Genomic DNA, 16,996 nt, shown 5'->3' with positions numbered 1-16,996 from the left:
ATCTACTGTCCAGTACAGACAAGTTTGTAATGTTTAACACAGCCAAATTTGCTGTGAAGGCTGCTCAGCTTAGACAAACTCATGTGGCCTGCCTTGAGATGTGAGGTTTTAGTTGTATGCGCATATATGTTTTAATATTTTAACATGTAAAGTTTTAGTTGTATGTGCATGTATGTCTTAAAACTTTATAACATTTTATCTATTCTTTTTTATATGACATGTTTTTATATTCTGTGTATAACTTTTGTCTATGTAATGGGCTAAAACCTGTATTTGGTTGTCTTCAATAAATTGATTATTTAAATGGAACCTCTGTGTTCTAAGGCAGTATTTTTCTGCACCAAGGATCTTCTAGGAGATGCTAGAAGCATCTGTCTGACCACTGAAACAGGAAGCTGCACTAGACAGAACTTTGCTCTGATCTAGCATTGCTAATCATTGCAAGTTCTTTCTTTAAGAGGGCCTCAAATAAGCACTTTATTTAGCAGTCAAAGCCAGATTATTCTTGCTTTAAAGTAGCTGTTTCCAAACAGTTTTTTGCAGAGCCCTGGAGCCCATGGAAGATAGTTGATGAGAAGATTAAGTAATGGCCTGAAAGACAGCTTGTACAATATTACTGATGTTTCTTGCAAAGCACAGCTTCACGAAGTCATCCAAGGGGCACTCTCAATTTAAAGACATTATGAGAATCATCAGATCCAATGTGAACTTAGTGTTCATCCCAGAATTTTCTACAAGATCCTCTATTATACACTTTTCAAGCATACAATTTTTAACAACAGTAAGCATCTATTTTTGTATACAAGACATTTACAAAGCAGGAAGAGCTTGTTCATGCTATTGCTGATGCAAAAGGATCTTCAAAGTTACAGAGAACCACTTCCACATAACTCACAAGCTTGCACATCTTTATGCCCAGAGAAACCAGCCCTTTTAAAACAACGTATCTTGCCCACCAAAGCTAGAAAAATGGAGGGTAATGACAGCAACTGCTGAAGGATATCGTTTTCATTCTTATGTTCTTACTAGAGATGCCAAAGAAATTAACCACCCCACCCTACTGCTTGCAAGAGCATTTATTTTGGAAAAAGTGGTGCACAGCTATTTGGAAGTTTGTTCCAATTGATTCAATGAATCTTATTTCAGAGCAATTATGCAGATTGACTTACAAGAGCCTTAATTGAGGGCAGAAGGCCCCCCCCCCTTTTATTATTTTTAAAGGACCCAAACCAACTTCAACTTTGAGCTGGATACAGAAACCTGGGTTCAAATCCAGGCTTGGGAAATACACGCAAGTGAAACCTTGGAAAGTTACTATTTCCAAACCTGATCCCCAAATCTCTGTAAGGCTTTTCTGAGGTGTTTACTGTTATCCCCTCTTCTATATTATGGGTCAAACCCAGCATAAGGTTTACTTAGAGTAGACCCATGAAAGTCATGACTAACGTAAGTCCCATTTATTTCAACGAGTCTAGGAGTCTACTTCACGTAAGAGTTTACCCTGTATTTCCAATATAACTGCGGCAAAGGTAAAGCTATTTAGCGTGGGAAAACCGAGAGAGAAAACCCATATGGGAAAGCCAAGCCACCCCAATGCCACATCTCCTACCCACCCAAAAGCGAGCCCCACGGCCCCACCCCTAGCACATCACCCCCACCGAGACCCAATGCAGACCATCCCAGAGGGCTCAGGTGGGGGTGCGGCAGCGGGAGCGGCTCCCTGCCCCGGGGCGAAGCCTCAACCACGGAGCTACCTCAGAGTGGGCATGGCGGGAGTGGCGTCGTCGTCGCTGATGCTCGGGCTCTGCCTTGCTTGGACCTGAGCGGAGGGAGGCGCGGCGGCGGCGGCGGCGGCCAACGGAGCTCTACGGACCCAGCCTTCCCTCTGGTCTCTCCAGCTGGCGCGTCTCTAGCGGCGGCGGCGGCGGCGGCTCCACTGACAGACTGAGGGGCCTCAGGTGACGCGGGCCGAGCAGCCCGGCCGTGCCCGCCCTGCCCTGCCTCGCCCCTCCCTCCCCCACCTGCTCGCCGCCATTGGCTGAAAGCGCGAAGCCGGTGGGCAGGATCAGGAAGGCAGCGCGGGCGGTGAGTTAAGAAGCCGCCGCCGCCGCCGCCCAGAGCGCGTTTCAGTCCAGCCACTTAGACCGCACAGAGGCCCCGGGCGTGCGCTTTCTTCGGAGCAAACACAGTTGAGGTTTGCGCTTTCGTGCAACGCCGAGGCGCTGTGGGTTCCGATTCAATGAGGCGCAGTTCCCGCCATCTTTGCTGTGGGCAAGGGCTTATGGCTCCCCTTCCGCCATCTTTGCTGCTGGTAACGAGCGCGTGCGCACGCGCACATGCTCCTTTGCGTTTTTTCCTCTGCATATTACTCGTCACCCGGTTTTACCGTTATCAAAAGAAAGAAAAAATCGTGCAAGAAGTATCATCAAAAAGAATGAGAAAGAAATTCTCTGGGCAATCGGGTTCCCACACGCCCAATAGTCTCTGGTCATACTAAACCAGCCTGAAGGGCTGCCTGGGAATCCTACTCGAGTTCACTAAAAATACTTACCTGGGAGCAAGTGCAATCGAACTCAGTTGCTCTTACTAACGGCATTATTTATTTATTTATTGCATTTATACCCCGCCTTTTTCCTGCAAGGAACCCAAGGTGGCGTACATAATCCTCCTCCTCCTCTCCATTTTATCCTCGCAACAACAACCCTGTGAGGTGGGTTGGGCTGAGAATCTGTGACTGGCCCAAAGTCACCCAGTGGGTTTCCATGGCCGAGTGGGAACTAGAACCCGGATCGCCCGACTCCCAGTCTAGCACTCTAGCCACTACAGCACACCGGCCTTGCTAGTACTACTTTAACACTTTCTGTGTTCAAACTCAAGTAAATAAGAAACTGTACTAGATGTACTAGATTTTATTTTACTGGTAGAAAGATTAATTTTTTGTTTTTAAAAAAACCTGTTGACTGCTGCCTGAAGTGACACAACCCCACTCTACTACCTCAGGATTTCTCCACTACATTATCCTGCATGTGTGGACCAGGCCTCGATAATCCTCAGCAAATCCTATATGTCACCATGATTATCTACATATTGTACATAGGAGAGTGCTGACTCAGGATGATAAAGACTGAATTATCTGCAGCATCTTAATAATTCAAGGCAAACATGACATCTGAAACAGGGACTTCCTGATTCATAGCTTGGCCCCTTCGCCTCAACACTGGGTTTCACCCTGTCAAGACATTTTCAGGAAGAGAGTCTGACAAATGAGACAAATAGTATTGAGAAGACAAGAGGTTTTAGACAATAAATGACAAATTGAAAACAAACAAATCACTGGATACAAATGGAATTGAACTAAGAATTGAAATGTAAACCTGCTGATCTTCTAACCAAAATATGAAACATCCCCTAAAATAGGCCTCTGTAATGAAAAGGGTGGTGTAACACCAATTTTTAACGGGATCCAGGAAATGTTTGTTTTTATTTACTCAAGCCTTAGGCAATTTAGGCTAAACTCCAAGTCTAATGCTGCGACTATGTTCAGCCTTACTTGAAAAAAGTCAAACTTCTGTGTGATTTACTTCTGAGCAAACGTGCATAGGATTAAGCTGCATGTCTCCAATCTTAACCATGTTTACTTGGCACACTGAAATCATAGAATCATAGAATAGTAGGGTTCGAAGGGGCCTCAAAGGCCATGGAGTCCAACCCCCTGCTCAATGCAGGAATCCACCCTAAAGCATCCCTGACAGATGGCTGTCCCGCTCCCTCTTGAATGCCTCTAGTGCGGGAGAGCCCACAACCTCCCTAGGTAACTGGTTCCATTGTCGTACTGCTCTAAGTCCGGAAGTTTTTCCTGATGTCTAGCTGGAATTGGGCTTCCTGCCCGTTATTCCGTGTCCTGCACTCTGGGAGGATTGAGAAGAGATCCTGGCGCTCCTCTGTGTGACAACCTTTCATGTATTTGAAGAGTGCTATCATGTCTCCCCTCAATCTTCTCTTCTCCAGGCTAAACATGCCCAGTTGTTTTGCTGAGTGAAGTATCCCCCATCTTGTAACTATGCATTTGGTTTCTATTTCCTAGATGTAGAACTTGGCATTTATCCCTATTAAATTTTATTCTGTTGTTTTCAGCCCAGCACTCCAGCCTATCAAGTTCAAACAACATTTGAAGTTTGTTTCTGTCTTCCAGGGTATCAGCTATCCCACCCAATTTTGTGTTCCCTGCACCTCCCTCGTCCAAATCATTCATAAAAATATTGAAGAGCACTAGGCCCAGGACTGAGCCCTGCGGTACCCCACTCGTTACCTCCACCCAGTTTGAGAGGTACCATTGATAAGCACTCTTTGAGTCCGATTCTGTAGCCAACTGTGAATCCTCCTTTTTTTTTAAAAAAATTATTTTATTATTATTGAAACAACAAACACAAATCAAAATCACTTAATACAAAAACATTATAATACCTTACTATCATATATTCGCTGTTAACCTATTAAAGATAATATAATAAACATAACAGTGCTCCCCCCACCTCGGGATCTCATTCTTACTTCCAAAAACTCATAGTTTCATCTGTTGGTGGATCCCCCCTTCCTTTAGAAAATACAAACTCCAGGAACTTTTGCCATATACTCTCAAAATCATTCGTTTTTACTATGCCTCTTTTCATTTTTATATTACATGTCAATTTATCATTTATAACAATGTCCCACACTTCTTTATACCATTCTTCAATACAATAATCTCCTGTAATTTTCCAATTCCTAGTTACTATTAACCTCGCAGCTGTCAGCAGGTTCGTTATCAATTCTTTCATTTCTTTATTACATTTAAGATCATCATGCAGCGAGAGTAATGCAATCCTTGGTGTAACTTCTACTTTAAATCCCACAATCTGTTCAATCTCATAAAACACCATCTTCCATAACTTTTGCACATGTACACAATCCCACCACATATGTAAATACGTTCCCTTTTCACCACAACCCCTCCAACAATCTGCTGAAAGCTGTTTATTAATCTTATTTAATCTAACCGGAGTTAAATACCACCTCCATACCAGTTTGTAGTAATTCTCCTTTATTCTTACTGACATATTTCTCAACACTCTCTGTCTCCATAGTCCATCCCACCTCTGTTGTCCTATTTGTATCTTCAAATCAGTCTCCCAAACCATTTTCCCAGCACTATCCAGCCCTCCTTTCTCAACTAATATATTATATAGTTGACTCACTAACCCCTTTATCCCTATATTTTGCCCCTTATCTAATTCTTTTTGTTCAATTAATTCCTCAAATTTTGTCCTCTTTCTACATTCTCCATTTTCTCTTACCCAATTTTTAGTCCATTGTTCTAATTGAAAATAATTTAACCACGTTAATTCCAAATCTCTCAAAACTTCTTCCAACCTCTCTCTTGTATTCATCCCCCTTAACCACTCTCCTAATCTCATTTTATTTATTTATTTTAAAACTTTGCTTAACCTCTTCTTTAAATTTTCAGGAAATTTCTTTAACATTATCACCGGTGTTAAGGGGGAATTACTTGAAAACAATTCCTTTTTATAATTATTCCAAAGTTCCCAATGGAACTTCAAAAATTGGTTATCTAAATCATTAAGCCATTTACCCTTCCCTTTTTCCTTAAAAAACACATTTTGCAATTTTAACTCAATATTCCCTAGCGTATTTCCCTCCATCCATTTCAAGTCCCCTACCCCTATAATTGCTTCAACAACATGTCTTAACCTATTAGCTAGATAGTAGTCCTCAAGGTTTGGGAGCACTGTTATGTTTATTATATTATCTTTAATAGGTTAACAGCGAATATATGATAGTAAGGTATTATAATGTTTTGGCTTAAATACCATTTACTTTTATTAATCCTTGATCTCTTCCCTTCATTGCAGTAATTATTTATAAGATTCTGCCATCCTTTTAATTCTATCTCTGAAATTCTTATTGGTAACATTCTAAAGAAAAAGTTAACCTTAGGTAAAATTTTCATCTTTATTAAAGCTATTCTTCCAAACCAGGAAAGATTCAGTTTCTTATACTTCTTTAACTCTTCCTCTATTTCTTTTTTTAATCCATTTAAATTCTCACTTTCCAAATCTTCTAAATTTTTTGTAATCTTAACACCCAAATATTTAATTTTTTCTTTGCTTTTCAAAACTGAAGCCTTCCCTTCCCACTCCCTTTCTTCCTTTTTAGTATAGTTGAATAACATCAAATCCGATTTTGCCCAGTTTATCCTTAACCCCGTAACTTCAAAATCATTCAACTGCTGTTTAATTCTTTCCATTTTACCTAAAGGATCTCTAATAGTCATCAATGTATCATCCGCAAACATGTTCAATTTTATTTTATTACTGCTACCTATCCCCTCTATCTCTCCATCCTCTCTTATTGCGTTTGCCAACAATTCCATCACCAATACAAACAGGACTGGCGAGAGTGGGCATCCTTGTCTTGTCCCTCTAGCTAGTCATATCTTGTCCGTTATTCCATCATTTACTACCACTACGGCTGTGCTCTTAGAGTATAACTGCTCTATTATTGCTCTAAATTTAGTACCAAATCCCATTTTGTTTATAACCAACTTTAAAGTTTGCCAGCTCACACAATCAAAAGCCTTAAAAATATCTAACGCTAAAATACCCGCCTTAATCCTTGATTTTTTTATCCCCTGTATTACACTCAAAATTCTACCTATTAATGTGTGCATCTGTCTACCTGCTATAAAACCACATTGATCTGCCCCTACATATTTAGCTATACATTTATTTAGCCTTTTAACAAAAATGCTTGAAAAATTTTTTGCATCTTGGTTTATTAGTGAAATTGGTCTATATGAATCGAGGAGAGTCAGATCCTTATCCGGTTTCGGAATTAAAATTATTATAGAATGCTCCCATGACTCTGGAATCCTCTCCCCCTCCATTATTGCGTTATATAATTTCAGCAACTTTGACACTATTAAAGTTTTAAATTTTTTGTAAAACTCTGGTCCTAAACCATCTGCCCCTGGTGATTTCCCTGCTTTAAGCTGGTCTATAACCTCCTCTATTTCACTTTGCGATATATTATTATCCATTATTTCCTTATGCTCTTTTTCTAATCCTTTCTTCAAAAATTTATCCACATATTCCTCCGTCCTCTTCATTTGGGTATCTCTTTTCTTGTATAACTCTTCAAAAAAAATCCTGAATTTTTTTTATTTTATCCTTCATCAAATGACAATCATTACCCTGCTTATTTTTTACTAACCCTATCCCATTTTTAGCTTTTTCTTTCTGTGTGAGCTTGGCAAGCATCTTCGAATTCCTATTACTGTTTTGAAAATATTCCCTTTTCATATAAATTAAATTCCTCTAAACCTCTTCTAAATTAATATTTTCTAATTCCTTTTTTTATGCCATTAATTCTATTAATTTATGTTTATTCTTAGTTTGCCAATATTCTTTTTCCAGCTTTATTATCTCTTTTTCTAGAGTAGCCTGCCTTGCCTCTTGTTGTCTTTCTAATTTACACATTTCCCTAATACAGTTCCCCCTAAACACAGCCTTCATGGTATCCCAAACCACTGCAGTTCTTGTTCCCCCTTTCTCATTTATTTCCCATGTTTCTGACAATTCCTTCTGCATTTTCTCAATTACTTTGTCATTCTTAAATATCTTAGTATTCAATCTCCACCTTAATGCTTCTTTGTATTCCTTACTAACTGCAAAAACTAAGCTTACCAATGCATGATCCGATACCTTGATTGTCCCTAATTCCATTCTACATGTCTTGGTTACAAAATCTCTAGATACAAAAATATGATCAATTCTGGAATATGTATGATGGACTGAAGAGTAAAACGTAAATCCAGGGTCCGCCCCTCTGAGAACTCTCCAAGAATCAACAAAATCATTCTCTTTAATTAATTTGCTTAAAATAGTAACATTGTTTCTCTTTTCTACCTCAGAGGGATTTGACCTATCTACTCTATTGTCCATAACCATATTGAAATCTCCCGCCATAATTACATACCCCTCCTTGAATTCTTCCATCTCTCTTAATACCTCCTCATAAAATTCTTTTTGTTTATTGTTTGGCGCATACATATTAATCAAAGTATATTTTTCCCCCTCCAGTTTACCTTTAATCATGAGATATCTCCCATTCTCATCTTTTTTAATATCCTCCATCATAAACCCACTTCTTTTTGAAATCAAAATGGCCACTCCCTTTTTTTTTTTGACGTCCCCAACGATACTTCATAATAGACTGGCCATCTCAGTCGAATAGCGTTCTTTTTTTCATTAACTTGATGAGTCTCTTGCAGAAATATCATGTCCGAACCATCCCTATTTAACAATTGTTCAATCCTTCTCCTTTTTACGACTGCCCCCAGACCTTTGACATTGAGCGTTGAGATTCTTAACTTCTTATCCATATTCAGCTCTCTGATCTTCTTTTCGATCCCGATCGTGTTGAAAACATAACATACACACATATACATACAACACCCCAAACATACCCTTCCCTCCCACCCCACTTCCCCCTTCCCTCCCATCACTTTTCCCCCCAATATATACCCGGAAGTCTAATACTTCCGCCATTTTTTTTACCCTTTGGGGGGGGAAAGAAGCCAGGAACCCAGAACCAGCAGGAACTAATTAATATATTTCTTATCATCGCTATATTAAGCATCTACACCACCACCCCACCTGCTCCTCTTTCTTCTTCATCATCGCTTTTTGCGCCGCCACCCACATCTCTTTGAGGACCCAAACCTAAGCTCTCAAGAAGCTCCATGCCTTGCTGGGCGGAGAAAACCTTATGATTTTCCCCGTTGTATGAGAAACACAGAAAAATCGGATATCCCCATGCATAAAGAATTCTCTTCTTTTTCAATTCCTCCGTTACAACTTTGACACTGCGTCTCCATTCCAAAGTCTGTTGGCACAGATCATTAAAGACCTGCACTGTTGCTCCTTGGAACTTCAGCTCACCCAATGCTCTTAATTCCTTCATCAATTGCTCTTTCTTGTAGTAGCTTAAAAATTTCACCAAAACATCTCTAGGGGGTGCTCCACTTCTGAAGCCCCCTACCCTGTGAGCACGCTCCACATCTTCTTCAGCTACCTGCAGGGTTGGGACTAGTTCTTTGAACCAACTTAGGATATTCTTCCTGAGGTCCTCCCCTTTCTTCTCCACCATATTATGAACGCACAAATTTACTCTTCATGCATTATCTTCTATAGCAATCAGTCTCTTATCTTGATCTTTAAATTTTGCCTCTTGATCATTTTGAGTCTTCTTAATTTCTTTAACTTGATTTTTCACTTGATCAACCTCTGTCTTCAAAAAGCCTAATTGATTATCTCTTATAGCCATTTCTGCAGCCAGCTTATCCACCCTCTTATTGTTTTTGTCAATTTCCGTTTCAATTTCCGTAAAAAGCTCAGCTTTAAGACTTTTCAACATAGCTGAAATTTGATCCACCATTTCCTCTTGCCCTGCTGGCTCTGCGCCATCTTCAACTCCTTTGTTGTTATTGTAGATTCGTCATGTTTTTCTTCCCTCTCCGGCTCTGGATCAATCACTCTTTGAAGTTTTTTAATGGTATTGTTAGACGCGTGTTGAACCCACCGTGGCTTCACCACCTGGGCAGTTTTTTTGGGTGGCATAGGCTTGCAAATACAGCTGGTGTTAGTTAGTTTCACTTTTAAGTCCAACAAACAGCGAGCTCAGAAGGGTTTTATTGACGTGCTTAACGAGATTTACTACTTGCTACTGAAAAGGTGGCTATCAATCAATCTCTCCTGACGATGGCTCTGCAATTAAAATTCCTTTTAAGATAAGTTCTCCGTCTGGGAGATTTCTTATGCAGCCGCTCTTAACAGTTCAAGGAGGGGCTACTTCTCCACTAGCCACCTTCCTTCCACTTTAAATACACTCGTTAAGCAACAAAATACTTTGATCTTTTAAATCCCATTCTGTAGCTCAGAGTTTCCCATTCAATCTTCAACATTCTTCACTATTTCCAGCCCAGATAATTAGATGATAAGGCATAAAAACCTACCAGATGCCCGGACGTTCTTTTTTTTCCTTACTGTTCCATTGGCACGCTGGCTCCCCCCCCCAACTGTGAATCCTCCTAATAGTTGTTCCATCTAGCCCACTTTTAGCTAGTCTGTTAATCAGAATATCATGGGGCACTTTGTCAAAAGCTTTGCTGAAGTCAAGATATTATTTATTATTTATTTATTTATTAATTAATTACATTTCTATACCGCCCAATAGCCGGAGCTCTCTGGGCAGTTCACAAAAATTTAAAACATTGAAAGTATAAAACAACAGTTTAAAACCATACTATAAAATACAATATAGAAGCTCAACCAGATAAAAACAGCAGCAATGCAAAATTACAAATTTAAAACACCAAGTTAAAATTTATTTATAGACTGTTAAAATGCTGGGAGAATAAAAAGGTCTTCACCTGGCGTCTAAAAGCATATAATGTAGGTGCCAAGCGAACCTCCTTAGGGAGCTCATTCCACAGCCGGGGTGCCACAGCAGAGAAGGCCCTCCTCCTGGTAGCCACCTGCCTCACTTCCTTTGGCAGGGGCTCGCAGAGAAGGACCCCTGAGGATGACCATAGGGCCCGGCAAGTATATATGATGTCGACAGCATTCCCACAGTCCACAAGGGAGGTTACGCAATCAAAAAATGAGATCAAATTAGTCTGACAGCATTTGTTCCTGACAAATCCATGTTGGCTTCTAGTAAACACTGCATTGTTTTCAAGGTTCTTACAGATTGACTTCTTTATAATCTGCTCCAGAATTGTCCCAGGGAAGTATGTCAGACTGACTGGTCTGTAGTTCCCAGGTTCCTCCTTTTTGAAGATAGGGACAACGTTAGCCCTCCTCCAGTCGTCCGGAACCTCACCCTTCTTCCATGATATCACAAAGATAATAGACAGCGGTTCTAAGAGTTCTTCTGCTAGCTCCTTCATTACTCTAGGATGCAGTTCATTGGGCCCTGGAGAATCAAACTCATTCAAGGAAATTAGGTGTTCTTTAACCATTTGTTTATCAATCTCAAATTGCAATCCTGCCCCCTCAACTTCTGCTTCACTTTTTCCAGGGGGTCATAGACCCGCTTTTGGGAGAAGACTGAGGCAAAGTAGGAATTGAGCACTTCAGCCTTTTCTTTGTCATCTGTTATCAATTTGCCATCCTCATTAAGCAGTTGAACCACCATTTCTTTCCTCTGTCTTTTACTACTCACATATCTGAAGAAAGTCTTTTTATTGTTTTTAGCATCCCTCGCTCATCTCAGCTCATTCTGAGCTTTAGCCTTCCTGATGCCATTTCAGCACTTCTGTGCCACCTGTCTGTTCTCTTCTTTTGTAGCCTGGCCTTCCTTCCACATCCTATATGTATCCTTTTTTTGTTTGTTTTCAGGTAATCTCTAAGCTTTTTGTGGAGCCACATTGGTTTCTTCTGTTGCCTTCTATTTTTTCTCCTTGTTGGAATTGTTTGTAATTGTGCCTTTAAAATTTCCTTTTTTAAATACTCCCACCCATCTTTTCTCATCAGGCTCTCCTTTTCTCATCAGGCTCACTTGCCATGAGACCTTCCTTATCATAGTTCTGAGTGTATTAAAATCAGCTTTCCTAAAATCCAGAGTGCGTGTATGGCTACACTCCACTTTTGTTTCCTTTATAATCAAGAATTCAAGTATGACGTGGTCACTTTCCCCCAGAGTTTTTGTAAGTGCCACTTTCCCCACTAAGTCATCCCTATTGGTCAATATCAAGTCAAGGATTGCTGATCCTCTAGTTCCTTCCTCCACTTTCTGTAGGAGAAAGTTATCACCCACACATGTCAGGAATTTCTTGGAAGTGCCGATTTTGGCAGTATTTGTCTCCCAACAGATATCAGGGTAATTGAAGTCCCCCATCACTACTACATCACACTTTCTTGAAACACTGGCAATTTGTTTCTCAAAAGTTTCATCCTCCTCTTCTCCTTGATTGGGTGGTTGGTAGTAGACTCCGATTATCATGTTCTTTTTATTCCTTGCCCCATTTATTTTAATCCAGATGTTCTCGATGGGGCTCCCAGTCTCATCCGCCTGTATTTCTGTGCAGGGATAGGTATTTTTAACATGTAGTGCAACTCTGCCTCCCTTTCTATTTCTTCTGTTCTTTTTGAACAAGTTATATCCTTCTATTGCTATATTCCAGTCATGGGAGTCATCCCACCAAGTTTCAATTATACCTATCAAGTCACATTTGCCTTTATATGTTAAGAGTTCAAGTTCATTCTGTTTGTTTCCCATGCTCTGGGCATTAGTATATAGACATCGAAGACCATGTGTTTTATAGTCTGGCTTTGTTCCTACATTGTTGTGGACACTATTGGAGCTGCTCTCTGTACCGTGGTGCATGGGCCTTCATCCATTGTTGCCTCAATGTTTACGTCTCCTGCCCCCATAAGATTCATTTTAAAGCCCTCTTGAACAAGTTCTTCATGCTGTGGCCAAACACATTCTTTCCAGCCCTTGTGAGGTACAACCCTGTGGTCCCAGAACCCCAAACTCTCGTGTCGGCACCACCTTCGTAGCCAGTCGTTCACCCGGAGTATTTTTCTTTCCCTTTCTAATCCTCTTCCAAGAACTGGGAGGATGGATGAGAAAACTAACTGGGCCCCAAAGTTCTTCAGTTTCCTTCACAGAGCTTCAAAGTCTGACATGATTTCTTCGTAGCTCCGCTTAGAGACATCATTTTTTTCCACATGGATGAGAAGAAAAGGGTATGTGTCCGTGGGCTTCATGAGCTTCGGTAACCCTTCAGTCACATCTCTAATCTGTGCTCCAGGGAGACAGCATACCAGGCAAGTCCACAGATCTTCACGACAGACTTGGATTTCAATCCCACACAGCAATCAGGCCACACCCGCTTCAGGCCCTGCAGCAACTCTCACTGCACCCCCCTTCACTTCTTCACTCAGCACTCAGGAGCACATGGCAAACACATGGCCTCTTTGAATTGGCAGCCTCCTGGATTTCCTTGAGGCCTCTCTTCTCCCCCTTGCCTTGGTCTCCTCTTCCCCTACACTCCCCCTGTCAAACTCCTGTTTGCTCCCCCTGTTCGCTTGCTCTGATCGCTCCATGTGACTTGTTTCAGAACAGCCATGCATAGGATCAGGCTGTAAAAGTAATAACTTATTTCACCTCTGTTTGGCATTACCAGTGTATTCAATGATTACCTGCTTGTTGCTTGATCAAACATTTCTACAACTGCAGAGTTGTCTTGACTATGCAAGTTCAAATAATGCTAGTTCTGCTGTGCCAAAAGTCCCTGTTGAGCAAGTGTAATGTGCAACTAGTCACACAACTGGTTGTGCAAGCATAATGCATAACCAGCTGTGCAAGCATGAAGTTCAACCGGTTACACTGGCATAATGACACAGATACTGCTCTTAGTGTGCTGACTGAGCAGATGTGTATGGCTTATAGGGCCATTTCCAGAGAGTGGCAGTACATGACTATGCCTTGGCCTCATAGCAGTTGTGCTGTGAAGTGTTGCAGGGAACCATCCTATCCCCTATGCTATTTAACATCAACACGAAGCATAGTGGATTTGATTTAAATCATGATTTAATCATGTGACTCCCCCCCCCACACACACACAAAGTGCACTCTTCCTCACTATATTTTACACAACTCAGAGTTACCAAAGAGTTATCAGTCTTGCTGGCATAATCTTAATATACTAGATGAAGGTTTCATTTTTAGAATAGCAACTTTTCAGAGTAGTTTTACAGTTATAGCAAAAATACTGATTTGGTTATACTATTAGAAACACATCATAGATAATTATGAAATTATTGCAAGGTGAACTATTTCCAGTTTAATAGGTTAATCATTCATCTTTGGACCACTTTTCTGCTGTACTTTATTAGAAGGAGAAAAATAATCTTACAGAAACCTCTGGAAGAGCATGACATTGTGAATGGATAAATGGAATTCATTTACCCAAAAATTTAAACAGCCTCATGCTACATAATTAAAAACGAATCCTTATTTCATGATGAATAACCTTTGGACTATAATGTATCTTAAATAGAAAACTATCTTTAGATAGATTTTTCCTCAAAAGGCATTTTATTTAAAAAATCCAATTTAAATTTAAAAAATCCAATTTAAATAGAAAAAATCCGTTGTCTTTTTTAATCATTGGTTTTTTATCCACCCTGACAAGAAGCCATTCAAAGTTGCTATGAGGAGATATGGAGCAAGGTCCCATCAGTATACTGATGACATCCAGCTCTTAAGAGTTGGTCCAGAGCTGCAGCTAGTGCAAAATGTGGCACCCCTACTACTGAGTGGAGTGCCATATCTTAAGCACATAACATCACTCCCAAAGGAGTTGGACCGGCTGCAAATTAGCTGTTCAGTCAGGTTCAAGGTTTTGGTTTTGACCTACAGTGTTCTAAACAGCTTGAATCCAGGTTACCTGAAGTGTCTTCTCCTTTACTGCCCTGCTAGATCACTCTGATCTGCTGCAGAGGACCTCCAGGTTGTGTCACAGTTTGAGAAGTGTATTTGGCATCAAACAGGAAGCAGGTTCTCAATTACATACATACATACATACATACATACAGTTCTACAGAGGACAAAATATGTACATAGCAGCCTACATGGATGTAGGACTACAATGCACATGTGGATGCAGGATAGATCCCTACATCTTTGCAGGACAAAAAAGCCAGCACAATGGCCTCCAGATGTGTTAGACCACAACCACCGGAATCCTCCAATCAGCTACATTGGTTGAGGGTTTCTAGAAGTTGTAGTCTAATACATCTGGGGTGCACCAGGTTAAGGAAGGCTGACCAATTCCCTTTAGTCATCTCTTTCACTTTTAAACTCCTGTGATAATATTGAGTGTGTGTCTTACAGACACAATTATCTAAATACATCAATGGGATTGTCATTCTGACAGGGATCTACATTTATTACCGTGGCACAAATAATATATGTATTCTAGTCAGCCTAGGTTTGCTACAAGTAGCTTAAGAATTTTCTTGTAATGTCGGGGGTGGGGAGGGCAGAAAGCAGTTTGGGATCTATTAGTAGACCTCTGGACAATTTGCAGTAGATCAGCAAGGATTTCTGACTCCAAAATATATAACAATAGCAAGAACAAAATGATTTTTCCCACCTAACCTAAGTTGCAGAAATGCATAAAGCTTGAGATAACTAGGAGTGGCCTTTTCTGTGACAGGATTATGAGTTCACTTCCATTCTGATTCTAAAAGCAAATCCCTAGGCTCAGGATGTGCTCAAAGACACCCTGTACTTCCATTCTAAAGCCCTGCACATGAATAGAGCAAGCACTGAAGGAGAGGGAGCACTCCAGCCCTTCCCCGCTCAGGGCTTGAACTCGCAAGAAAAGCCACACCATGAATACAGGAAGGTTTCCTCTTCAAACAGTTGCCTCCATGAGCAGAAGGTGACAAAGGGCAGGGCAGGGCTGGAGCGCTCTCCTCGCCTGTTTCCTCTCTTCGGGTACCAAACACTGGAATAGGGCTTAAGTGTGTGTCTATTGGTGCATGGCTCTGGTTGGTGGACCTTTGGGTTCTAGTACAAAAACAAAGCAGGTCCGATGAACCCCAAGTCTGCCTTAAAACAGGGTGACCAAAATCAGTACTCTTAACAAATGGATTCTGGGGGCTGAACTTATTCTGCCAGGGGACAAGAACAGGCGCAATTCCTTCTACACCAGAAACTATGAACATAAGTAGACTTCCTTATAAACCCACAACCCACAACCTGGTGCTTTCGAGGTGTGTTGGACTACAGCTCCCATCATCCCATGCTGGCTAGAGATAATGGCAGCATGTGTCCAACACTTCTGGAGCATACAAGGTTGGAGAAGGCTGCCCTAAGATATGGGAGTTGAACATAAAGCACAGGGGCCTTAACCACTCTTTGCCCTGCATTTCCACATGCTACATAAATCCATAAACCATATGAAGGGACAATTCTAGTGGCTAGGAACCCTCAACAGGCAATGGCTGACAAATCAAGTGACTGCTACTTTATTTATTTATTTATTTATTTAATACCCTGCCTTTCTACTAAAAAATGGCTCTCAGGGCAGCTCATATGTCACAGCAGAAGCCTCTCCCTCCCCATTCTTTCCAAATTAAAAGCCAGATTTCACAGAGCATGTCAAGGAGTGGAGCAGTAATAAAATATGTTGGAACTGATATATTTTGGTGGGGAAAATGACAGGCATAGTTTCTGGGCATCTGCTGTGTAGAGAATTTGGCCCTCCAACCCATCTAAGTTTGACATGCCTGTCCAAAATCATCATTAGGTGTCTCTTTTCTAATTTGGGGGGGGGAGCCCCTAAATGCAGGAAAGAGGAATCAAGAGAGAATATCAAACTTGTTTCTACTATAAACACATCCAGTATTACCTCCACCCACACACCTGACAAGCCCTAGCTTTAAAATCTGAAAGTTTGTTGGATCAGCTGTTAACTGTTAATTAACACCAATTAGAAATATATACATTAGGACATAGAAATATATCTTATTTTTAAAGAATATTGATATCCCACCTCTCCATTTCAAAACGTGGATCACTCAAGGCAAAGAAATTTTAAATCAACAAGAAGCCACCAAAATACATCCAAAATAAACAAAAGCAATAGATAAAAATCTCCCTCACACACGCAAATCTAAGATATAACAAAGGAGAGAGACCAGCAAAAAAAAAAATGCAAGTTGCTTACCTGTAACCGTGGTTCTTCAAGTGGTCATCTGTGCATTCACACTTTATGGGGCTCTGCGCCGGTGCAGAGCCTAGGTCAGAAACTTCCAATAGCTGAGAGCACTTTTGGTGGGAACTCCTCCCCCACCGCTGTGCATATATATATATATATATATATATATATATATATATATATATATATATATATCAG

General features: G+C 40.7%; 1 protein-coding gene across 2 annotated transcripts in view; it reads right to left on the bottom strand.

Moving 5' to 3' along the window:
- Positions 1–16,996, bottom strand: part of ADK (adenosine kinase) — a 518,244-nt gene that overhangs the window by 478,177 nt on the left and 23,071 nt on the right. Inside the window, exon 1 of one of the 2 annotated variants that reach the window (XM_063128877.1) lies at positions 1,755–1,926. The exons of the other annotated variant lie outside the window; for it this stretch is intronic. Within the exon in view, the coding sequence (XP_062984947.1) occupies positions 1,755–1,768 (14 nt within the window). The 5' untranslated portion in view covers positions 1,769–1,926. Of the gene's footprint in view, positions 1–1,754; positions 1,927–16,996 lie in introns of those variants that run through there. 2 annotated transcript variants of the gene reach the window in all.

This window comes from Elgaria multicarinata, chromosome 6 (assembly GCF_023053635.1).
Source record: "Elgaria multicarinata webbii isolate HBS135686 ecotype San Diego chromosome 6, rElgMul1.1.pri, whole genome shotgun sequence".
Taxonomy (NCBI): Eukaryota; Metazoa; Chordata; class Lepidosauria; order Squamata; family Anguidae; genus Elgaria; species Elgaria multicarinata.
This window is presented reverse-complemented; position numbering and strand designations above follow the sequence as displayed.